The 24,887-nt window shown below is 38.0% G+C and overlaps 1 protein-coding gene across 5 annotated transcripts in view; it reads left to right on the top strand.

Moving 5' to 3' along the window:
- The window catches only part of MDM4 (MDM4 regulator of p53), a 42,894-nt gene extending 18,351 nt beyond the window's left edge, over positions 1-24,543 (top strand). For 2 of the 5 annotated variants that reach the window (XM_006062291.3, XM_006062289.3), the window contains exons 2-11: positions 4,993-5,097; positions 6,508-6,582; positions 9,063-9,196; positions 10,169-10,224; positions 13,808-13,875; positions 14,542-14,641; positions 16,799-16,959; positions 18,710-18,859; positions 19,497-19,577; positions 21,504-24,543. In XM_006062291.3, the coding sequence (XP_006062353.1) occupies positions 5,020-5,097; positions 6,508-6,582; positions 9,063-9,196; positions 10,169-10,224; positions 13,808-13,875; positions 14,542-14,641; positions 16,799-16,959; positions 18,710-18,859; positions 19,497-19,577; positions 21,504-22,076 (1,476 nt within the window). In that variant the 5' untranslated portion in view covers positions 4,993-5,019 and the 3' untranslated portion in view covers positions 22,077-24,543. Of the gene's footprint in view, positions 1-4,059; positions 4,765-4,992; positions 5,098-6,507; positions 6,583-9,062; positions 9,197-10,168; positions 10,225-13,807; positions 13,876-14,541; positions 14,642-16,798; positions 16,960-18,709; positions 18,860-19,496; positions 19,578-21,503 lie in introns of those variants that run through there. The other 3 variants (XM_044943304.1, XM_006062290.3, XM_044943305.1) reach the window with 3 other exon arrangements.
- The last annotated feature ends 344 nt before the right edge of the window (positions 24,544-24,887 follow it).

Here is a 24,887-nt window from a genome sequence, read left to right as displayed (position 1 = left end):
TATAGACAGAAAGATCATCTAGCAGACTAGAATAGAGAACTTGTGAACACCAGTACGTGTTGCTACATAACAAAGGTGGCTGTCAATCAAGAAAGTATTCAGCAGATAGAACAGGAAAAAAAATGGCCATCCATATGTTGGTGAAAATGAGATCTTGAAGAGGCAGAGACCATTGACTAAAAAAGAGAAGATTGATAAAAATAAATTTAAGTTCATTAAAATTAAGGTTTTGCCCATAAAAGTTTTTTTCCACCTAGTAAATGGAAAGGACGTTAAAAGCGGGAGAAGATATTTGCAGGACATTATATTGAGAAAGGATTAATATTAAAAATATACAAAGAACTATTGCAAATTGATTGACAAAAAATCAATTAGAAAAGTGTATAAGAACATTTTACAAAAGAGGAAATATACATGGCTGATAAATACGTGGAGATAACATCATTAGTGATCAGGTAACTAACTATATACCAAACACATACCTATTTGGGAAAATTCCTGGAATTACATATAATGTATTTCTTTTTTGTAAGTTGAAAGCAACCAAACTAAAAATATGTATTTTTTTAGGATTCCATTTTGATGCAGTGAAGTGCTTAAAAAGAAAGAAGAGAAAATCGAAACAGGATTCAGAAGGATTGTTTGGAGGAGGCAGGGAATGGTAGGAGAGAACCTTATGGTTAAATGTAGATTGTTGTCAGTCACAGTTTGTGGATGTCTATTGAATTATTTAAATAATCAGGTAAAAGTGGGCCAGGGCCTTTCTGTGTGGTCTCCAGTAGGATAGCCAGTGGGGAGATGTGGTTCACTGGGGGCCATTTTTGGAAACCATCCAAACTATTACTAATATTTGTATTCACCATCCTGTTCTACTGTGTATATAATTGACAATTTAGGCACTGGGGATGTATTAGTGAACAAATAAGTATACATTCCTTCCCACTTAGAGCTTATGTCTTACATGATAAAAATTAAACTATATAATAGGTTGATAACAAGGACAGTGAAGAAGAGAGGAATAAATCAGGGAAGGAGATAGGGAATACTGGGAGGTTGGGAGTTGCAGTTTCAAAAATGTATTGTCTTTGGAAGGCCTCAATGATAAACTGACATTTAAGCGGAGACAAAAGGAAGAGGTTTAGGAGCCAGAAGGGCAAGGGTGGAGCAAGGAAACCTTTAGGAACTAAGGCAGTTCAGAGATGGGCAGTTTGGTTCAGTTCAGTTCAGTCGCTCAGTCGTGTCCGACTGTTTGCGACCCCATGAATCACAGCACGCCAGGCCTCCCTGTCCATCACCAACTCCTGGAGTTCACCCAGACTCAAGTCCATCGAATCAGGGATGCCATCCAGCCATCTCATCCTCTGCCGTCCCCTTCTCCTCCTGCCCCAATCCCTCCCAGCATCAGAGTCTTTTCCAATGAGTCAGCTCTTCGCATGAGGTGGCCAAAGTACTGGAGTTTCAGCTTCAGCATCATTCCTTCCAAAGAAATCCCAGGGCTGATCTCCTTCAGAATGGACTGGTTGGATCTCCTTGCAGTCCAAGGGACTCTCAAGAGTCTTCTCCAACACCACAGTTCAAAAGCATCAATTCTTCGGCCCTCAGCTTTCTTCACAGTCCAACTCTCACATCCATACATGACCACAGGAAAAACCATAGCCCTGACTAGACAGACCTTTGTTGGCAAAGCAATGTCTCTGCTTTTGAATATGCTATCTAGGTTGGTCATAACTTTCCTTCCAAGGAGTAAGCGTCTTTTAATTTCATGGCTGCAGTCACCATCCGCAGTGATTTTGGAGCCCCCAAAAATAAAGTCTGACACTGTTTCCGCTGTTTCCCCATCTATTTCCCATGCAGTGATGGGACCGGATGCCGTGATCTTCATTTTCTGAATGTTGAGCTTTAAGCCCACTTTTTCACTCTCCTCTTTTCACTTTCATCAAGAGGCTTTTTAGTTCCTCTTCACTTTCTGCCATAAGGGTGGTGTCATCTGCATATCTGAGGTTATTGATATTTCTCCCGGCAATCCTGATTCCAGCTTGTGTTTCTTCCAGCCCAGCATTTCTCATGATGTACTCTGCATAGAAGTTAAATAAGCAGGGTGACAATACACAGCCTTGATGAACTCCTTTTCCTATTTGGAACCAGTCTGTTGTTCCATGTCCAGTTCTAACTGTTGCTTCCTGACCTGCATACAGATTTCTCAAGAGACAGGTCAGGTGGTCTGGTATTCCAATCTCTTTCAGAATTTTCCACAGTTGATTGTGATTCACACAGTCAAAGGCTTTGGCATAGTCAATAAAGCAGAAATAGATGTTTTTCTGGAACTCTTTTGCTTTTTCCACAATCCAGCGGATGTTGGCAATTTGATCTCTGGTTCCTCTGCCTTTTCTAAAACCAGCTTGAACATCAGGAAGTTCACGATTCACGTATTGCTGAAGCCTGACTTGGAGAATTTTGAGCATTACTTTCTAGCAGGTGAGGTGAGTGCAATTGTGCGGTAGTTTGAGCATTCTTTGGCATTGCCTTTCTTTGGGATTGGAATGAAAACTGATCTTTTCCAGTCCTGTGGCCACTGCTGAGTTTTCCAAATTTGCTGGCATATTAAGTGCAGCACTTTCACAGCATCATCTTTCAGGATTTGAAAAAGGTCAACTGGAATTCCATCACCTCCACTAGCTTTGTTCGTAGTGATGCTTTAAGGCCCACTTGACTTCCAGGATGTCTGGCTCTAGGTCAGTGATCACACCATCGTGATTATCTTTGTCATGAGGATCTTTTTTGTTCAGTTCTTTTGTGTATTCTTGCCATCTCTTCTTAATATCTTCTGCTTCCATTAGGTCCATACCATTTCTGTCCTTTATCGAGCCCATCTTTGCATGAAATGTTCCCTGGTATCTCTAATCTTCTTGAAAAGATCTCTAGTCTTTCCTATTCTGTTGTTTTCCTCTATTTCTTTGCATTGGTTGCTGAGGAAGGCTTTCTTAGTATAGTAATATGGAAGTAGTGACACGTTTTATTTTGAAGATAGAGCTTCCAGTTTGTCAAGGGTGAGAGAAAAAAGGAATCACGGATAGCTTCCAGGTCCCTGACCTGCGTAAGCGCTGCCATTGGAGACTAGGACTAGTAGGTTCAGGGAGATGAGGGTTTTTTTTTTAATAGGTTTGAAATGCCACTTAAAAACTAGCTGTTCAGGGCTTCCCTGGTAGTCCAGTGGTTACGAGCCTGCCTTACAGTGCAGGGACTCTGGCTTGATCCCTGGTCCAGGAAAATCCCACATGTTCGAGGACAGCTAAGACCATGGTGCCGCAATTGCTGAGCCCACACACCGCAGCTGCTGAGACCTGTGTGCCCTGGAGCCTGTGCCCTGCGGCAAGAGAAGCCCTCACACTCCAACTAGAGAGCCCTTGAGCAACGATGGAGACCCAGCGCAGCCATAAATTCATTAAGACAAAAAAGCTAGCTGCTTTAAAATGACAAGTTACGTACTGTTTGACTTCCATTTTATAACAAGGGAAGCTGATAGAGGGTTGAATTTAATTCATTTAGGATAGCACTAAAAAAATATTTAGTTTTGACCGCATTGGATCTTAGTTGTAGAGTCTTAGAATGTGTCGTGGGCTCTTTGTTGCGATGCGTAGGCTTGTGGTGGCTGGGCTCCAGAGCCCCACAGCGTGAGGGACCTTAGTTCCCTGACCTGGGGTCAAACCCGTGTCCCCTTTGTTGGAAGGCAGGTTCTTAACCTCTGGACCACCAGGGAAGTCCTGAGGGTTGAATTTATACTTTGTTGTCTTTAATAAGTCTTGTCAGAAGAGTGAGGAGTCTTGTTACCTGCAAGCCAGACTCTGTTGATTTTATTTTATTTATAAATTTCGCTGACTTTTATCAACTTTTTACTAGAAAAAGTTCTGAGGGTAAACACAAGTTTATTTAAAATTTTTTTCTTTCTCTATAGTTTTTTTTTTTTTTTTAATAGAAATCTATTTAATTTTGACTGTGGTAGGTCTTCGTTGCTGCATGCAGGCTTTCTCCAGTTGTGGCAGGTGGGAGTGACCCTTTGTTGGGTGTGTGGTGGCTTCTCTTGTCGTCATGGGCTCTAGGCCTGCAGGCTTTAAGTAGTTGCAGCGCGGGCTCGGTAGTTGTTGTGCATGGGCTTGGTTGCTCTGTGGCACGTGGGATCTTCCTTGACTGGAAATTGAACCAGTGTTCCCTGTATTGCAAGCTGGATTCTTAACCACTGGACTATCAGGGAAACCCCTGTAGGGTTTTTGTTTTGTTTTGTTTTAAAGTACAAGAGATAAAAGGTGAAAAATAATTAAACCTTACTTTTATTTCAATTCCTGTATCTCTCCTTTGATGTTGTATGTCCAGCTTTGTTTAACCCATTTTATAGGTATTTAGTTGCTATATACTCTTTGGGCTTGGCACATTTTAAAAGCTGTTTTAACTGATACTGAATATTTTGACTCTCACTTTGCTGTGGTCTCTTGCCAAGACATGTTTCAACATGTTGCAGAGGTTTTCCTAGGCCTGCTCTTGGAATCTTAAACCTGTTACTTAATCTTGGTAATTCCCTCAGCCCTGCATCTGTCTCCTAGGGGGTGCTCTTGAGCACTGTCCAAAAGAGGAGGCGATACTAGAGAACTACGTGATCTACAGGGGAGGCAATGATTGTAAGTTTCACTCTCAGCTAGTAGTGTACTCATCATCATCAGTGTCGAGGTCGGAGCATGCCTGAACTGATTTCTCTTGCAGACTTCACTCGAGGGAAGTATAGATGGTTTTTACTCTTAATTATGCTCTTCCGTTTTTTTGCAGAATCAACTGGAAAGTGATCAGAAGAACCAGCAGCAAGGGTATATTGCACTTGCATAGGGTGCTCTGATATATGTGTCTTTTTTTACTTCTGCTTGCTGCTTTTTTTTGGTATATCCTAAAGAGAATTTTCTACTTTAGAAGATATTTTATAATTTTTTTTCCGTTTAAACTTAACAGCAGACTTCACATCACGTCACTGCCAAAATGACATCACTTTCCACCTCTGCCCCGTGTTCAGCATCTGACAGTGCTTGCAGGATCTCTCCAGAACAAACCAATCAGGTAAAGTATTTTTAGGCATTCCGGTTTTTCTTCAAGTTTTTGAATAGATCAGGGCATGTAGCTGACTTCACTGACTAGGATTTTATGTAGAGCAGAAAAGATTACTTTTTAAATGTCATAAATAGCATCAGTGCTCATAAATTTGAATTGATCATCAGTTAAATAAATATTTAAAGGTTACAGATTGCTCAAAATGGCACATTTTAAACACCACCCTGTTTTAGGATATGACTGGCTAGTGGAGAATTTGAGGCCAAGTTATATATTTGTCTTCTTTCTCACTTCATTGTAGCTAGTTTGTTTTCTTTAAAAATCAGTTTTAAATTGTAATTATAGCAAGTGTATTCTTATAAAAAAATTCAACTTATCACATTTTATCTGTAGAGATTCCTGTGACCATCTCCTCCCTTCTTCCCTCAAAGTTCTTGCCCCCTAAGATAACACTATTTCCAATTTGGTGTGTCTTGTTCCAGATCTTTTCCTTTAACATGAAAATAAAAAATTTTGTTTATTATTTCATATGTATTGCGCCATATATACTATTATGTACCTTAGTTTATGATAAAGCTGGAATTTGGATTTGATAAGGGAAAATGTGGCTTATGTAATAAAGGGCTTTTTCTTAATTGGCCGTCTCTAGATGGAAACAAAGGAAGACCTCAAACCTTAAACAAAAAAGAGAGAGATTTAATGTAAAAAGTGAAATGATAAAAAATATTAGGAGGACATTTAGGAGATGTTGTAAAACTTTAGAATAAGAGCAACTTTAAGACAAAACCTAAGAGGCTGTAAGAGGAAGAAAGAAACAAATTCGATCATATAAAGTGAAAAAAATTAAATTATTTGACTAAAGATTTACTCCACAATCAGACTCAGGAGATGGCAGAGTCACTATTCCTTATATGTGTATACCACACCTTATCCATTCATCTATTAATGGTGTTTAGGTTGTTTCCATATTTTGGCTATTACGAATAATGCTGCTATGAACAGTGGTGTACAGATACTTACTTGAGTCCCTGCTTTCAGTTCTTTTGCATGTATACCTAGAAGTGGAACTGCTGGGTCATACGGTAATTCTATGTTTAACTTCTTGAGTAACTGCCAAACTGTTTTTCACAGTTGCTGCACCATTTTACATGCCCATTAGCAGTGCATAAGAGTTCCAGTTTCTTTATATCCTCTCCAACACTTTTGTTATAGCCATCCTAGTGGATATGAACATGCTGTCTTTTGAAAATGTGATTTTTCAGAAAATTAGCAAGTAATAGTCTGATCATCTGTAGTTACTAGATGCTAAAATGTCTACCAGGGTTTGTTAAAAAAAATTTAAGGTTTGTTTTTCCCTTGGATTTCAGAGACCACTCTGATTGAAATGTAAATAGCAAGTTTATTCTATGTTTATATCAGGTACGACCAAAACTGCCTCTTCTGAAGATTCTGCAAGCAGCAGGTGCACAAGGTGAAATGTTCACTGTTAAAGAGGTAAGCTGGGGCTTCCCTAGTGGCCCAGGGGTTAAGACTTTGGCTTCCAGTGCAGAGGGTGTGGGCTCAGTCCCTGGTCACATACTCTTCTGAGGACTGTGAGTTATTTAAAATACTTAGCATTTAAATAACTTTTTTAAAAACAAAAACAAATTAAATTCTTTAAGTGGAAAAAACTCTATTAAAACATTAGTCTCTTTGAACTGCTTGGATTTGGTAGGGTAAATATCTAACCCTTCTTAAACAGAGGGAAGGAACAAAATTTTCAAGCTTCTTTTGACTTTTCATAAAAGCTTATCAGGGCTTTCCAGGTGGTACAGTGGTAAAGAATCTGCCTGCTAGTGCAGGAGACACAAGAGATATGGGTTCGATCCCTGGGCTGGGAAGATCCCCTGGAGGAGGAAATGGCAACCCACTCCAGTTTCTTGCCTGGAAAATTCTGTGGACAGAGGAGCCTGGCGGGCTACAGTCGATGGAGTTGCAAAGAGATGGACACAACTGAGCGCACGCACAGCAGCCGACACCTGTTAGCAGTGCTGTATGCCCGAGTCATTCTCCCGCTTTAGGAAACAAATCTGGAGGCGTTTCAGATTTTCTAGAATACTCATATTTCCGTTGTCATTTTAAATTAAGTGTATCATTTTGGACTTTATGTTTAAAATTCTGATAAAACTTTTCCAAACTCTTATTAAAATGTGGATTTTTATATCAATAAAGTTGTAATAATGCATTATGCAGTCTCCTTCAGTAGCATGGCAGTTTGCCTGAGTTAAGACAGAATTAAGTATATATTGTTTCAGGAAACTGTTTTATGGGGGAAAAGTTGGACAGTTTACACAATAAGCTCTTTATTATGAATCTTGACACTGTTTGGTACATAAAGAGGAATTTTCTCATTTTTATTTTTAAATATTGGTTATCATATGTGCATTGAGGCAGTATAGTATAATGAGAATGGTAGTATGTACAGATTCAGAGTAGTGTTTTTAAAGATCTTATTTTGTATACTTAGAGTGGATTTTTTTTTTCTGGAAGTTGGATAGACATAAATGTAAAACTTCCTTTTCCTTATGGTAGACGTTCTTTCTCATCTTACTTTTCTCTAGATATTCAATTAGATATGGGAGCTCTGTTAATACCGGGATACATTGCCTGGGATGGAGGAGAGCCTGAGAGCATTGTTATTCCTGTATAATAGAAACAGTGTAGGGAAAAGTTTTGTGCAAATATCTAATAATTCTTGGGAAGTCAGGGACTAAAGATAAAAATTGCTGCTTTGATCTGTTTTGTGGTCTGTGATAAAATTCTTACTGTCATCAAGTGAACTTAACTATTAAGCAATTGAAAAAAAAGGACTTTTCAGGTGGAGCAGTGGTAAAGAATCTGCCTGCCATTGCAGGAGGTGCAAGAGATTCTGGTTCGAGCCCTGGGTTGGGAAGATCCCCTGGAGTAGGAAATGACAACCCACTCCAATATTCTTGCCTGGAGAATTCTATGGACAGAGGGACCTAGTAGGCTCTAGTCCATGGGATGTCAAAGGGTCGGACACAACTGAGCACACGCTCACACACACACTACCCACACACAATTTTTTAAAAAATCTACCACCTGGAGGAAACATTTGGAAAATTAGATAATTAAACATTTTTGAATCACTAACTTCTGTGTCTTCCCTTCCATTTTGTTAACTCTGAAAAGGTCAGATAGACTAAATTTTTATTTGATAAACACTTAAATTGTTTTATGTACTTACAGTGCTGATGGCTTATTAACCATTGTACTTCCATTTGCCAGAAAGACTTAACTGAACACACATCAAAATCTATAGTAGTTGTGTGCCCTAGAGTTGGAAAACATTTTTATGATCCGGGCATATTTAAAGTTTATTGCTTCTAATAATAGAACAGATCCCTTTATTTGGACTGGTGAGAACATTTTTAAGGGGATACCTGGTAAATTCACCCCTTTTCCTCATTATCAGACTGGTATATTGCTGTTCTAAAAAGTAAGGGTCCCTTAGTGTCCAGAATGATAGTAAGTAGATGAACTTAGTAATTGGGGACAACAATAGTACCCCACTCCAGTACTCTTGCCTGGGAAATCCCATGGACAGAGGAGTCTGGTGGGCTGCAGTCCATGGGGCCGCTAAGAGTCAGACACGACTGAGCGACTTCACTTTCAGTTTTCACTTTCATACACTGGAGAAGGAAATGGCACCCACTCCAGTGTTCTTGCCTGGAGAATCCCAGGGACAGAGGAGCCTGGTGGGCTTCCGTCTGTGGGGTCGCACAGAGTCGGACATGACTGAAGTGACTTAGCAGTAGCATCCTGTTGTAGGACCCCTTACACAAGTACTGATAATCATATTCATAATATGTTATCTCTTTCTCTAGCAAACAAACTGACCTTATCTCCTCATTTAATTTGTATTTTGGGCTGAAACTAGACAAATCTCTTGGTGGTATTTTATTCCCATGTAGGTCATGCATTATCTAGGCCAGTATATCATGGTGAAGCAGCTTTATGATCAGCAGGAGCAGCATATGGTATATTGTGGTGGAGATCTTTTGGGAGAACTACTAGGTCGTCAGAGCTTCTCTGTGAAAGATCCAAGGTAAAAACAGTGAGGGTTTGCTTATCTTTTGGGGTTCTTATACCTAACCACTTAATCCCCATTGGTTATTAATGTTTATTTAATCCTTTAGTCCACAAGTTATTTGTTGGGCCTGCATATATCAGGCGACTGTGAGGTACTGGAAACATGATAGTGAGCCACAGTGTCTCATTTTACCGAGTTTAAAGAGTAGTGAGACAGTAAACACTGTTCCTCACAGTAAAATTATACATGGTGAGTTACATAAAGGAGGTGCATGAGGCTGTACTGGGGCATGGGATTCAGGTCTTAGGGGTTGAGGAAAGGTTCCTTGAGGAAGTGCTATTTGACTTGAGAGCTGGATAATTAAATACTTGGGGGAGCCTATTGAAGGAGAGCTTCTGGCAGATTGAACATTGTATATAAAGGCGTAGGTAGGAGCTTGATGTGACTAGGTTAGATTTTGTGAAGCAGTGTTATAGAGAGGAAGAATGAGCCAACAAGAGGAATGTAGAATTTCTGGGCAGTTTAAGGTTACTGATGGGCTTCATAAGAATCACACTGGAGCTATTCTGACCTGTTGTGTGGCATTTTCCAGCTAAAGTATATGGTTATTCACTTAGACAATCAGGAGCTAATTAGTAGTTGAGAAGTCAGTGTTCTCTTTCTCTCTATAGCTTTGTGATCAGTTTTTCTAAGACTCCCTTCCTATAAAATATAGAAGGAAGGAGTAGTCTTAAAGGAAATTTCCCCACTTGGATTACTGTTAGCTTATGAAATAAAATGTAAAAATTTTTTATGAGGGCAGAGTAATACAAGGGGTTGGGTACTAACATGCTGATACTTAATAATTTAAAAAAATGTATTCTGGGGAAAAAAATCTGCCTCTTTATATGTTATAGAGAATGTTGGGACATAGCATATGAAAAATATATTTTACATATTAATGGAAAACCATGCGATTATTAATTTTTTATTTTATCTCTTTTACAGCCCTCTCTATGATATGCTAAGAAAGAATCTTGTCACATTAGCTACTGCTGCTACAGGTATGTCACATCATATTTCTTCAGTCCTTATCACAGTTTTAACTTTGAGGGGGCAAATCATGGAAAAACAGGGAGAATTTAGATGGAAATTGAATGCTGTCTTGCCATAACTTGGGGGGGATGGCTGTCACACAAAATGTTGCTACTATTTATTTGACTTTTCATTGTGAAAATTTTCAAGTATACTAAAAATAGAGATTAGTATAAGTAAAGCCCACCTCTTAGACTTAGTAATTGTTAATGTTCTGCCATATTTGCTTCATTGACACAGGCTTTAAAAGTCTCTTACAGATAAGGACTTTTTTCTTTCAAACATAATTACAGTGTCACTGGTACACCCAACAGAATTAGTAGTAATAAACACAATAGTAACTCCATAACATCACCCAGCAGCCAGTTTATGTATGTTAACTCCAGTTATTTCAGAAATATCTTTTACATTTGACTTATTCAAATCAGTATCCAAACAAAGTCCACACTTTGCTTTTGGTTGATATGTCTTGCTAAGTATTTTTAATCTATAAAACTTAACCCTCTTTTCATTATATTATTTATTTGTTGAAGAAATGGATCATTTCATTTGTCTTATAAATTTCCCACATTCTGATTTTCAGATTGTGTCCTTGTGATATTGTTTAACATGTTTCTATGTCTCTTCTATTTTTGGTGAACAAATAGTGCTTAAACAAATAGTGTTTGGATAGATTCAAGGTTAAATTCTGTGCCAAGATTTCATGGGTAGTGCTTCATACATTTATTGCATCACATCAGAGCCATGTAAGGTCTATGTATCCCTTTTCCAGTGGTGTTAGTATTTTGTGGGCTTTATGTGGTGTTACCCTGACCCATCTGTTATAAAGGTCCCCCTCCCCTGCCCCCAAAGAACCTTTTCTCCTAAAGGTTTTAGTTTTCTGTTATTTGAATGCCAGTTCGCCTGAACTTTTGCTTGATTCCACATATTTTAAATACTGCCCTTTGAGTTTAATTTATTAGTATTGTGCAGGAAACAGGCTGCTTTGGGGTCTGAAGTATGGTGTGTTAGAGATAAGTGAATAAACTGTATACAGCTAAAATATCACTCATTTCCAAATAATGAAACTTTTTTCTTTCTCCATTCCTACATGAAGCCCTTTTGTGAGTTTCAGATTAGATTTTAGGTGACATTGTTCTTTGAAGAAAACCCAAGTTGGTGATCTCTTTAGATTGGGTATTTTTCAATAGTTTACTGAAACAAACAGGTTGGGAAAAAAATCCATTCCTAATAAAGATTTACTTTTTACAGTGAGACCAAAGAGACTCTGCTCTCATACTGAAATGTAAGTTTGAACTTACATTGAATTTTGAAGCCTGTTGGTTTCACTGAGCCACTTTACCCATCTGTAAAGCTCTGTTTTAGAGGGAAGGCCTTGCAAATGATATGACACTTTTTTGAAGTTCAGGCACTCGTGAAATAGTATGGTTTTCCTAGGATAGTCACTATTGTCTTGAAATACACAAGTAATTTTATATTTGCTGATCTATTCTTTCAGTAAAATTTGCTTTCTGATTGATCTGTTCTCTAAATATCTAGAGTGAGCATAATTCTCACTTTTTCTCTCATTTTCTTTCTCGTACTTCCTCATCAGAATTTAACATGCTGTATATTAAATGGACTCTCCTCTAACAGACATTTCAGTTTATCCTCACAACCCTATGAGGAAGGTCTGGAGATGAAGAAACTGAGGATTTTTGAGTTTTGTTTTTGTTTTTTAAATAGAATGAGTAATTTGTCCAAAATGAGATGCCACTGATAAGAGAGCAGATATTTGTGACCGTCCCGCCCTTGCTCTTTCCTTTATGCCACACATCGATGTCTCTTTAATCCCTGCTCTTAAAAAATTTGCTCCAATTAATTTTTTAACACATTTTTAAAAATCTGAACATTAAATCTTTAAAACATTCTTCGTTCTTTAATTTATCACTTCTAAATAATTTCACTTAGAAAAATGTTTCAAAGATACTGAAAAGAGTTCCCAGATTCCCCAATGGTACTAACTTACATAATTGCAGTACAGTGATCAAAACCAGGAAATTGCCCCAAAGTAATTTTGACTGGTTGTCTGTTCTGAACTTGAACTTGCATTAGTGCTTATGGTTGGTCATCTCTGTTGCTCTTCATAAATTGGATTGCATGTTTTTTATTTGAAAGGACGAATGAGAAAACTGCTTTCCCTGTCAGTTTCTTTATACCTTTGCGAATAAAGTAAACCTTTTATTTTGATGGTTGAAAAAATGAAGGTGGTTCTTTATAAATTATTTCTCCAAATTTCCACATGTATTCGAATAAAATGAAATTTATATGACAAATTTTGTATTGAAATTTCCTTGTACATTGTAGTTTTCACTGGTAATTTCTTTTTGCTTCTAATTGTTTTAACCTAAGTAAGGTAGTATTTAGAACTAGAAATGACAGTAATCAAATTACTTTATTGACAAAATGCTTCACTGCATTGTATGTTAATTGATCTTTAAAAACTGCTGTGCTCAGAAAATGCTGGCTCTTAAAACTTTTAGTATCTTCATTTTATCTATAAAAATGCTTCTAGAAATAATCCTTTTTATAATTACAATTTTGAAAATATTTGCTCTGTGCCAAACAACTGATTTGTCAGACCAGTTGTGGGATCTGTATCCTTTCTCTGGAAGTCTATTGGATGAGGAATGACATTGTCTATTAAGTGTCTTATTTCTAGACCTAGTAATAGCTGATAAACCCAATCCATGATAGACTTATTTGAGTGGATATAGTTACGTATAGCCTTAATGTAATGAGTGGTCCAAGCTTATTAAGTTTTCTGCATCTTTTCTTTTCCTGTGGCTAAATTTGTATCTTCTCTTTGGCTTGAAAAATTTGCAAGGCCTTGAAATACATTTTTCTCTGATTATCTAAGAAGTTCTCTCAGGTTATTCTTTCCTTCACTTCTTTTTGTTGGCCTTGAGAGAAACTTTATCTTCTTCCTCTTTCTTAGGAAATGTTTACAGGAACTGGGAAAAATAAGACTTATTCATTAAAAAGATGTATATACCTGGTGATGATAGTTTAAACTGTGAAATATCATTGACACTTAGAATGTAACTTTACATGAGGGAGCTATTGTGTCATAAAGCAAACCTAGATTTTTAGATTTCATAATTCTCTATAGCTTTAACACTTGAAAATAAAAATTAAAAAGTCAAAATTTTATCGTTTAAAAAAGGCAAACTTGGAACTACGCCTATAGGAGTTGATAAAATACTCTCCACTATTCCATGCTTGGAATCACTGTCATACTAGATTTGAAAGCATGATATGGAAGAAGATTTTTAAATTCATTTTTCATTTTTCTTCAGATTATATTTTGGTAATATATTTTGAATAGAGCCTCTTTTGGTCTATGCCATTTTTATTAGTTTTAATTTTTTTCCTTTCCTTTTGGATGAGAGCCTTGGCCAGTCACAATTAGGGATCGAGCCTGGCTTCAGGGTTGTTTGCTGAGGTCCTTTTGGTGTGGAAAGAATGGCTATTACCAGGGAAGGTTTTCCTTTTGTTTTACTTGCTATCCAGATGCTGCTCAGACTCTCGCTATCGCACAGGAGCACAGTATGGATATTCCAAGTCAAGACCACCTGAAGGTAAAATCACCACACGGTGACTTCTTTTGTTGTACAGAGTGGCCCCTTCTCTGTACCTATGATCTTGGACTCCCAAGACCTTTCCTGAATGTGGTAAGAGTTTAATAAGAAAGGTTCTTGGGAGTTCAAAGACTAGGGACAGAGCGAACCTTCTCTGTTCTGCCCATTACAGAGTTCCAGTCTCTGAATCTTTCTTTGGGATGTAGCACTTCCGATCTTTAGTTCTTCCAGTTGCATTTTCTTGGGGCTTGTGTGTGATGTTGTATGTATATAGGTGTTTGAGGAAATTGCTTTATTAGATTTTAACAGACTTGTTGCAAATAAGTTCATGTCAGGCCATTTCTTAAAGCTTCCCTAAACCTGCAAACTTTTACGATCATCTTGGTATATGTTTTCTGCATTATGCCTAATTTTGTGTAGGCTAGAGGCTTTATATTGATAGCCTGTTTTTAACAGTAGATTTTGACCTTTTGTGCAGATTTTTTTCCCACAGTGGGTTAAGGAGAGGTTGCCTGTATTTGATGACTGTTGTGAACTCCAGAGTTTTCTTTCCTGGTGCGTAACCCATTGTGTCGCACACTCACTGGTGAGCTGGAATGGAACTGCTACATCCCCTGGTCACAGTCATTTCTGCTGCACTGATGGGTGCCTTTCCCTTCCTTTCAGCAAAGTGTAGAGGAAAGTTCCAATTCCAGGAAAAGAACTGAAGAAGGCAATATTCCCACGCTGCCTACCTCACAGTATAAATGCAAAAATTCTAGAGAAGGTAAGTTTTGGATTAAAACCATGTAGACTTTTCTTTCTCTTTCTTCTTTTTCTGGTGTTGACTTTTAGAACTGGCATCTGTTAAGACTGTTAGTTACATCGAGAACCCAAAAAAATACTAATGCTGTCTCTTATGTGATGTAGCAGTGGTGTATGTCATACCTATTTTCACTGTTTCTGAAAACTTTTTCTTTATCCTACTTACTACTGTTAACTTTGAAGAAGATGGTAGTTCTCTTTTAGCAACACATGGTGACCAGGATGGAGCAAGACCATCTTTAGCTAGCATGCTAATAGAAGATAGCCCTGCATTCATCCATTTGCCACCTAGTAACTCGGCTGCCTTGGCATTTTAAATCTTGGCTCGCCTGTATATATTTGATCTGGTTATTTTTATTTGTCTGTTTGAGGCAAAGGCTAATTTTCATACATTTTTGAAGTTTGCAAAGATGGTAAAATGGACCTGATGTCTCAGAGCCAAGAATGAGACATAAGAAGCCTAGTAGTTCCTTTATCCTTGGATGGTAGTCATTAGATGTTTCCCATTCATATTAGATATAGTACAGTCAGGTTAAGTGAGTTGATCAACATTTCAGAAGTTTTCCCCAGGCCCTGCTTTATAAAGTTCTTCCTAAACTTTTTCCTGCAAAGATAATGTAAAGTCATAAATTTCTCAGTTTATGGCCTGATGGTTTCTAGTGTAGGTACCTGGCTCACATGTGCACAAGTGGCAGGTGAGACCTCAGCAGCATCCCAGAAAGTTATGGTGCTACAGGTGTTGTGAATGAGAGATTCTAATCTGTGTATATGCTAGGTTGTTTTCTTCAAATTGCTTTGAATATAAGCTGAATTTTGGGCTATCTAGTTAGCTGGGAGCTTATTTCAGTCTGTATGGTACTAAGTGTATAATTTTGTTTCTTTAAATACAAGCCTTTGCTTATTTTCTACTCAAAGGCTGTTTAATATATAACAACAGCTAAGACAAGAAACAGTAGTTCATGATGTAAATTTTGAGAATTAATAGCTTAGTATTCTCAGGGATGTGTATAGGTAGAAAGTACAGAATTTTTACATGTGGAAAGAATGGCCTTTTTTTCATTCCCTTCAGAAGAAGTTATAGAGCTTGAATAGTTGAAGATAACTTTAATGTGATACCATCTCAAAATTAGGTTTCTCATAATCAGCAGTAAGTAAAAGGTAGGTGAAGTTTCCTTGAGCGCAGGTATACCTTTTAATAGTCAGGAACAGCATAATTTGTAAGTAGATAGGGTAACTGTTCTGGCAGGGATCCATTTATTGCAGACACTTTTTCAACTGTATGTACCTTAGCACATTTAAACACCTTTAGCTGCCATTGGCCTGCCTAGTGTATTAGGAAGAGGTAGAGAAGAGTAAGAAAGTACAACAAAAAAGATTGGACAGTGGGAAAGAATGAAAAGAATTTCATGTGGTAGCAACAAACTTATGTTAGTAACTCCCTTGAATATCATTTAGATGTACAACACAAGATCTTTTATTTAGAACGTGTGGGCCCTTACTATGTCCTGGATTTGCAATATTTCTAGCTTTTAAATATCTTAACTCCAAAAGAGTCTGTTGATCCAGAAAGGACATATATGTGTATTTATTTGGACAGCCTAGAGTTGAGTGTTTCATAGTGGTTGTTACCTATTGAAACATATGAATTATTGAGAAACATCCGGAAATATGTGGTACCAGTGAGACTGCCTTGACAACCTTGTGATTGCTCAGTATGGTTTGTACACCGAGTTTCTGTCTCAAGGGTTGGGCCACTATGCCGTCACCATTTGCAGTCACGAATCAAGTCATTCCTGAGTTGTTACAGTGGTAGGCATGCTTAAAATGCCACCAGGTGGCCATTTAGAAATCCTTCTAGAACAGTGTCATTGTTTGGATGCTGTCAGAGCTTATGTTTCTTGATGAATGACCTCTAGTGCCATTACTTGCTGATGAAATCTAAAAGGAAGGAGATTTGGGCTCTGCAACTGATACAGGTATTTGATTTCTGATTCTTTCTTACTGGGAAGAGGATTTTCTTTTTACTTACCTTGTACGAGAAATTTTAAGCATTATGAAGAGAGTCTTGATTCTTAAGTGTTACATACACAGTTATCATCTTTTCATTTGACTTTTGTAGATGAAGACTTGGTAGCAAATTTAACTCAAGAAGAGACGTCAAGACTGGACCTCGGGTTTGAGGAGTGGGATGTAGCTGGCTTGCCTTGGTGGTTTTTAGGAAACTTGAGAAATAACTATACACCTAGAAGTAATGGCTCAACTGATTTACAGACAAATCAGGTAAATTTCACATTTGAAGAGGAACTTTTTTTCTTTGATGGAGTGACATTCTTAATTACTCTTGAAACATACAGTAGCTTGTCTGAGAATTCTCATCCAGTGCTATGACTTTTCAGTGCCATCTATATGCCTGTGATGCTCGAATCTGTATCTTCAGCCCTGACGTCTCTCCTCAGTGCCCAGCTCCCACATCTAACTGCCTACTCAACACTGGGTGGTCTGACATTCTCCATGTTCAAAACAGAACTCTTGGGACTTCCTGGTGGTCCATGGCTATGATTCTGTGCCCCCAAGGCAGGGGGGCCAGGTTTGATCCCTGGTCAGAAAATTAGATCCCATACACTAGAACTAACAGTTTGCATGCTGTAAGTAATGATCCTGTGTGCTATAATTAAGACCTGGTGCAACCAAATAAATATTTTTTAATCCCAAGAGAGAGCTCTCGATGCTTTCATTAAACATTTATTATTGTCTGTTTGGCTGCACCGAGTCTCCGCTGCAGCACATGGAAGCTTTAGTTGCAGCATGCAAGCTCTTAGTCGCCGCATGTGGGGTCTAGTTCCCTAACCAGGGATCGAACCTGGGCCCCCTGCACTGGGAGTGCTGAGTCCCAGCCTCGGGACCACCAGGGAAGTGTTTCCTTTTACTTATGTCTTCCTTCTACTCAGTTATTCTAGCCGTGCATCCAGAGATTTCATTGATTTCTCTCTCTGTCATATACCGTATTCAGGTTGTCAACTCTGTTTCTAAAGCATACCTGAGATCTAGCCACTTGTTATTACTTCTACAGTCTAATTTCATCACCATTCTGCTCTTTTATATTCTCCGTTGCGCTTCTTACTTTGTATTATTGTATTTTGTTTATGTATCTATTGTCTGTTTGACCCCATTGAAATATAAGTCCACGGTTTTTAATTGACCACTCTTTTCTATTGCTTTTATTGACCACTCTATTCTGTTGCTTAGTAAGTAGTACCTGGTTCGTATCTGACACAGAATAGACACTATTTGTTCAGTAAATGAATGGACATATAGAAATAAAATAATAAGTTGTCTCTTATGAATATTGTAGAAAAACATGTCATAGTTTACATAGTAAACATGGATAGTTTACTATCCATAGATGAATGTGGAAATAAAGTTATATTTAAAGTTGTGTAAGAATTAAGAAAGAAGTATTATATACCAGCTTTACCTCAATAAAATAAAAGAATTCAGAAAGAGGATAGAGGTTTGCATTATCATCAGTATCTTTCATATTTCTTTAATAAACATCATTGACTTACAGGGAAGAACATGTCACAATTAACAGAAAGCTTTCTAGGCCCTCAGATTGCCACCTGTGAAAAGGAATGTAGGAGATGGATTTTATTTAGTTGAGCAACTAAGAGTTTTTAGCTTTTAAGCACTTCATTGCTGTTTCTCTAGTGTTACTAAAATAGAAAATTCCTTGCCAAGTATTCTCATATCCACCCATTAGTCTATACATAGTCACTGCCAAATAGATATTTGTCGAATGAATAGATATCTGTAGAAGAAAGGCTAGGCATTCTTTTGAGATGTATGAGGACATTGAGTTTTGGGTTCATCTACTTTGGTTCAACTGGCAACCCACTCCAGTACTCCTGCCTGGAAAGTCCCGTGGACGGAGGAGCCGGATAGGCTGCACTCCATGGGGTCGAGAAGAGTCGGACACGACTGAGCGACTTCACTTCACTTCACAAAAACTCGTGTTTGTGTTTTCTGTTAGGATATAGGTACTGCCATTGTTTCAGACACCACGGACGACTTGTGGTTCTTGAATGAGTCAGTGTCGGAGCAGTTTGGTGTTGGGAAAAAAGTCGAAGCTGCTGATCCTGAGCAAACAAGTGAAGAAGTAGGGAAATTGATGGACAAAAAGGTATGTTGTGGAAGAATTTCACATTGATTTTGGTTATGTACATGTAGTACAGCTTGTTCAGATCGGTTAACCTGACACTATGCTACTTTGTGCAACAAATGACCCATGTGGTCTCCCCTTTTCATCTTTTAATACTTTAGCCAGTTTTAAGATTTACATTAAGTTAACCACGCCTGCCTTAAAAATAGGGTAGGACTTTGTGGATCACAGAAATGAGGTTTTAATTTTTAGAATTTTAAAGTTTAGAAGACACTCCCCACATTTTCTCATGTGATCCCTTTTTATTCTTATGAATGCCTTCCTAGATTCTCAAGATAAAACATTTCTATATTTACTAATTTATACCCTGATACTGTTTAGTTAAATACATAAATTTGGGAACGCTCTCCCTTCTGAATGCTGAAGAGATCTTTGGTAGCCCTTCTTGGTGCTTTTCAGTCATTTATTCTACTGAAATGTCAGCTAGGTATGTACAGAAGCATGTTTTCGATCTCACATATAAGCTGTCTCATTTTTAAGTGCTAGTGATGGGGGAAGAATGTGAGTTTTAAACTGAAGCTCTGTACTTTTTGCTCTCAGGTAACAACCTCATCTAAAATATGTAAACCTGGCTAATGAGATGTTACTGCTTTCTCAGGTGACTGAAGTGGGAAAAAATGATGACCTTGAGGACCCTAAATCCATAAGTGACGATACTGATATAGAAGTTACCTCTGAGGTATGAATTTTTCATAAGCTGTTTGACACTACTCACGTTTTCAGATGTTAACGTCCCAGCAGTTCACTTGTGTTGAAGAGTGTCCTTTCTCCCCATTTCTGTCTACTTTTTTTCCTAGGTGTTAGGAGATGTTGGTTTCTTTATATTTTGTTAGATTTTTGTCGGAATTTGAGAAGAGAAGGGGATGAGTTGACCTAATGCTTTCCCTGCCTTGGAAAGAGATGACTTAAATGCCTCTCTGTGTGCCTTTCTTCCTGCTTTCAAAGCTCTTTGGAAATTGTGCAGTGGGTGCATAGATTCAAAGTAGTCCTATACTGCTTTTCCTGCTAAACACCTCCCTCTAGTCCCAAAGAGACCTGTAAGCTATCTGAAAGTTTTTGTTAAGTATTATACTTTTGATGTTTTCTTCACTAGAAACAAATGGAAAATGGCTTAATTTCCATGTAGGTTTATATTAATGAAGGGTTGATAAATGAATTTTTATTAAGCTGTTAGGTAATAGGTACGGATTTGTCATCAGTTGGCAACTCAGGTTTGGACTCGAATGTCTTGCTTCTCTCTTTTCATGCTAGCTCCCCATTTGCTCTTAAGATGGTGGAGTAAGGTTAAGGAGGGGATTTTACAATTTGCTGCTTGAGGGTATAAAAATCTTTGGTTGTCTCTAGTGTTTATCCTGTCCCCCAGCTCCCACCCCACCACTGCTGACCATTACAGTAATTCATTGCAAATTATTTGTCTGTGCATGGCTAAGTAATAGCATGGGATATTTGGTCCATTAAGTGTTCTTGACCATAATATGAATAGCAAAGATAAGTGTTTCTATCCTAATCAGATTTTTGAGGGTCTTGGGGCCCAGAAAACCTGTTAAGCAAATAGACTCTATTTCATCAATTCAGAGCCGCCATGGAATTTAATAAACTCTATTATTTTATATACTACTAAAAAGAAAAGTGATGCCAATTAGACTAGGACACACCATCAGTTATGAATTCCAAATCTTTATGAAGTTCCTTGCATATTTGTATAGCATTTCAGATGAGATCTGAGGATCTTAAAACTGGCAAGAATGTTCTGAGGCTCTCTGGAGAAACATCCCAGTTTAACAAATGGTCATATCCCTGCCTCCCAGTATAGGCAGTTGAGTTGTGACTTCTAAACTTGAAGTGCTTGGCCTTTGTTCTGAAAGTAATCAAGTGAGCATGTATCAAATCATCGATCCTGTCAAAACCAGGCAATTACCCACATTTAAATACACTTGACTTGTTCCAGGTGAATTCTGCAAGGCATTTAAAATTCATTGCGCTCTGGTATCTCCTAATTTGAATGTGGAGAAGTAGGGAAAAAAATTACCTGGCATTCAAGGACAGGAGCATTCATTTTTCCGAGTGTGATTTAGGCATGCAATTACCTGCCTATTCCTGAGAGCAGTGAGAGAAGGAGTAAATGTAGGAGTTGTCAAATATAAATTTTAGCTTCCTTTTCGACAAATTTTATAACATTTTTTAATTAGTAGGAAAGAATGACATCTTGAGTATTACCTTTGCTTCATTCTTTAGCCTCTTGCTGGATAAAAGAGTAAGTTGTACAAAGAACTGCCTTTTTGTAAAAAGAAGGCAGTGGGTAAAAGCAAACAATGCAAATTGCACCCAGACTAAATAGAAAGCTAAAACAGGTTAACTTTCTTAAAGATAACTACATTTGGCTTGAAGTGGCAGTTATGTCACTATCATTGTAAAACTTCTCAAGATGTTCTTACATGTCGCTGTAGACTTTGTTCAAGTTCTGGGCTAGAACTTCAATGTCTGGTGTGAAATGCCTGGATGCTTGCTATCTTAGTATGAGATGAAAATTTGGCCTACTCTCCCTTTCTCTCAGTCTCATGTTTTCCACTGAGTGAGTACTAATTGGCTGCATTTGTCTTTGTAGGATGAGTGGCAGTGTACTGAGTGCAAGAAATTTAACTCTCCAAGCAAGAGGTACTGTTTTCGTTGCTGGGCCTTGAGAAAGGATTGGTATTCAGATTGTTCTAGGTTAACCCATTCTCTCTCCACGTCTGATATCACTGCCATACCTGAAAAGCAAGAAAGTGAAGGAGTTGATGTCCCTGACTGCAGAAGAACTGTATCAGCTCCAGTTGTTAGACCTAAAGATACATACATAAAGGAAGAAAGCTCGAAACATTTTGATCCTTGCAACTCGGTGGAATTCTTGGATTTGGCTCATAGTTCCGAAAGCCAGGAGACCATATCAAGCATGGGAGAACAATCAGATAACCTTTTTGAACAGAGAAAAGATACAGAAAACATGGAGAATTGCCAGAATCTTTTGAAGCCATGTAGTCTGTGTGAGAAAAGACCACGAAACGGAAACATTATTCATGGGAGGACAGGCCATCTTGTCACTTGTTTTCATTGTGCCAGAAGACTAAAGAAGGCTGGGGCTTCTTGTCCTATTTGCAAGAAAGAGATTCAGTTGGTTATTAAGGTTTTTGTAGCATAGCTGAATCAGTGAATTATAGACAGATAGTAACACAGCTGGTCATGTGTCCAAATATCAGTATTGAGCATCTCTACGCAGGGGTGACCCATTTCATACTTTCATTTATTCACGTGAACTTTTATGTTCTAGGTCATTTTTACCTCTAAACTTATAGAATTTGAGAATAAGTTCTTTAGAACTAGATTATCAATTTGGAGACTATTAGCATTAAAAGAGAAGTTACTCATTCTGTCTTCAAAGATGAGCATCTGGGAGGGAGCAGTACACATAGAAATACATTCATTTTTATTTAATTTAATTTCTTACTATTCTTTTCTGGTGGGGAATGTTCTTGAGCATCAAAATCCAAGGTGACTATTAGAAAGATACTAAAGCTGTCAATGAAAAAGCATAAGTAAGTAATGTATAAAGTAGACTACTTTATGTTGTGTGGTTCAGAGAAACGATTATTTTTGTAAAGTGCCTAGAACAGTGATATCCAACATTTTTGCTAACATACCTCAAAAAACAATTTTGAAAAAGTACATATGACTTTTTGCACCTTTTAAAAATTGAGGTGTAGTTAGCAAGCAATAAAGTGTTCCCTTCTGCTGAATTGTAGACATCTCGGTAGCCACCTGAAGCAAGCAATAGCACATTTCTGTCTCCTCAGAATGTTTTCTTCTATCCTTTTCTAGGCAGTTCCTACATCATTTCATGACTCTCACCCTCGATTAGTTTTCCTTTTGCACATGTTGAATTTGACTTCTAAATTTTTTAAATAAATTTAAGTACTTAAAGAGGATGTATCATCCAATATATTGTAGATGTGCTTTAGATATATTTTTGCTAAAACCTTGGAGCTGTAGATTTGGCTGGTTGAATTTATAGAAAAAGTCCTGTCATATATACTGGCAAAGCCTATTCTCATTATAAAACTAATCAGCCAAGTCAGACTTCATTTTCAGTTGAAATATTTGACTTTATATTAATTTATTTTTGGCCGCACAGTACAGCATATGGGATCCCCGGTCAGCATGCAGACCCGTGCCCCTGCTCAGGAGCGTGGAGCCTTGCCGTTGAACCGCCAGGGAGGCCCTGTTGGGCCTCATTTGTAATCCAGTTGCATGTGTTGCCTGCATCTGTGGCACAGCCTTCTCAATTGCAATTCTAAGACAAGGCGCAGAGATTGTGACCAAAGCCCTCTGTGTTGTACTCTGCCCTCTTTGTCTCCTGGGAGCCTGCTAGGGGTTTTTGTCTTTTTATTTGATGCCTCTAGTGGTTTTTTTAATGTCCTAAGGCAGTGCCCCATAAGATTCTAGGTGGGTGAAAAGCAGCCTTTCTTCTGAGAATAGGGATTATGGCTATTGTGAAAAGGAAAGTATTTAAAGATAGCTCTGAAGAGGTTTTATCTGAGCACATAAATATTAGGATAATACATATGGAAATTGAAGATCTTAAAGTTGCTTTCCTTATAGATATTCCTGTCTACTTTCCCTATTGGAAAAAATTTTGGTGTATGCTCAGGGGTATGAATATTTTGAAGATCAAGGCCCTAAAATTATTAAATTTAAGGATCTTAAGAATGAACTTGGGTTGTTTGTTATAAGCCCAACTCAACTCCCTGCCCCAGACACACACATGCATGCATTCACAGGCGCTGGTGCACACACAGGTACAGACAAAAATCCTTTATTTAGCATCGTATTTAGAGAAATTTTGTTAAACTCGTAGACATTAACCAGCATGCACTCATATAGTCAACCTCTTATTTTGCACATGAGGCTGAAAGGGTAAATGACTGCTAAAAGTCACAGCTAGTGATAGAGCTTTCTGGGATCCAAGTCTCCTACAGTAAATCTCTAAACCATGCTTTCTTCCTTCTCATTATTTGTTAACTGTTTAAACTGTGGTGTTTATTGAATTTGGAATAACTGATGGCCTTAAAATACTGAAGAATATGAGCTGCAGCCAAAATAGGACTTCAGAGAGAATAGAGACTTAACCGTTTCTCCTCAAAGAGAAAAGGCAGTACATGTCAGCTCCTCATACATAATCCAGTAAGTTACTCCTCCCACTGGAAGGACAAGTAAAGGCAGCAGAGGAGCCCGAACTGTCTGTCCAGTGTTTGTCCTCCTTGGGGATGAAACTTAGGTCTCTGGCTGTCTCCAGGCATTAGGGACTAGGGTGTTTCCCCTCAGTAAATAGAATCAGTGCTTCAAGTTCAGTGTTTCGTTAGACTATGGTAAGTGCTCTAAAAATTTAGGAAGTTAAGTAACTTTATACCCCATTCCCTCCCCACCCCACCCCCATACTACTCTCTTCATGATAGTTTGATAGCTATAGATTTTGTTTTAATTTTGCCAGTTAATTGCTTTTGCAAGTAAAATGAGGAATAGGGAGAGCTGGGATCTGCACTTGTACCCTCTGGTCCCTCTTATATAAAGTTGAGTTTTTGAAGAAAGCTTAATAAAAAGTCTAAAATTTTTATTTTTGTATATAGATATTTGCTGCTAATTTGGTGCATCCTTGCCTAGCACAGAATCCTCTTATGCTACTCTACTTACTTTCCCCCCGCTTGGATCACCTCGGTTTTTACTGTCCCCATTAGCAGTAAATACTTTGCTTAGAAGATTTTAAACTGCACATTTGAGCTGAAAATATTTCAATAAATACATTTAGGTTTACTGTACCCCTATCAAGAGTCTTGAACAACTTGAATGTTACAAAGAACTGTATCTGCAGAAGGAGGTAATATTTGTTTTGTAGCTTATCTGAAACCCAAGATGCTGCTTCTGCAGTTTGTTTTCCATCATCCAGGATCTTTGTTTT

The sequence above is a fragment of the Bubalus bubalis genome, chromosome 5, assembly GCF_019923935.1.
Source record: "Bubalus bubalis isolate 160015118507 breed Murrah chromosome 5, NDDB_SH_1, whole genome shotgun sequence".
Lineage (NCBI taxonomy): Eukaryota > Metazoa > Chordata > Mammalia > Artiodactyla > Bovidae > Bubalus > Bubalus bubalis.
Note: the sequence above shows the minus strand (reverse complement) of the source record. Positions and strands in the feature narration are given on the sequence as shown.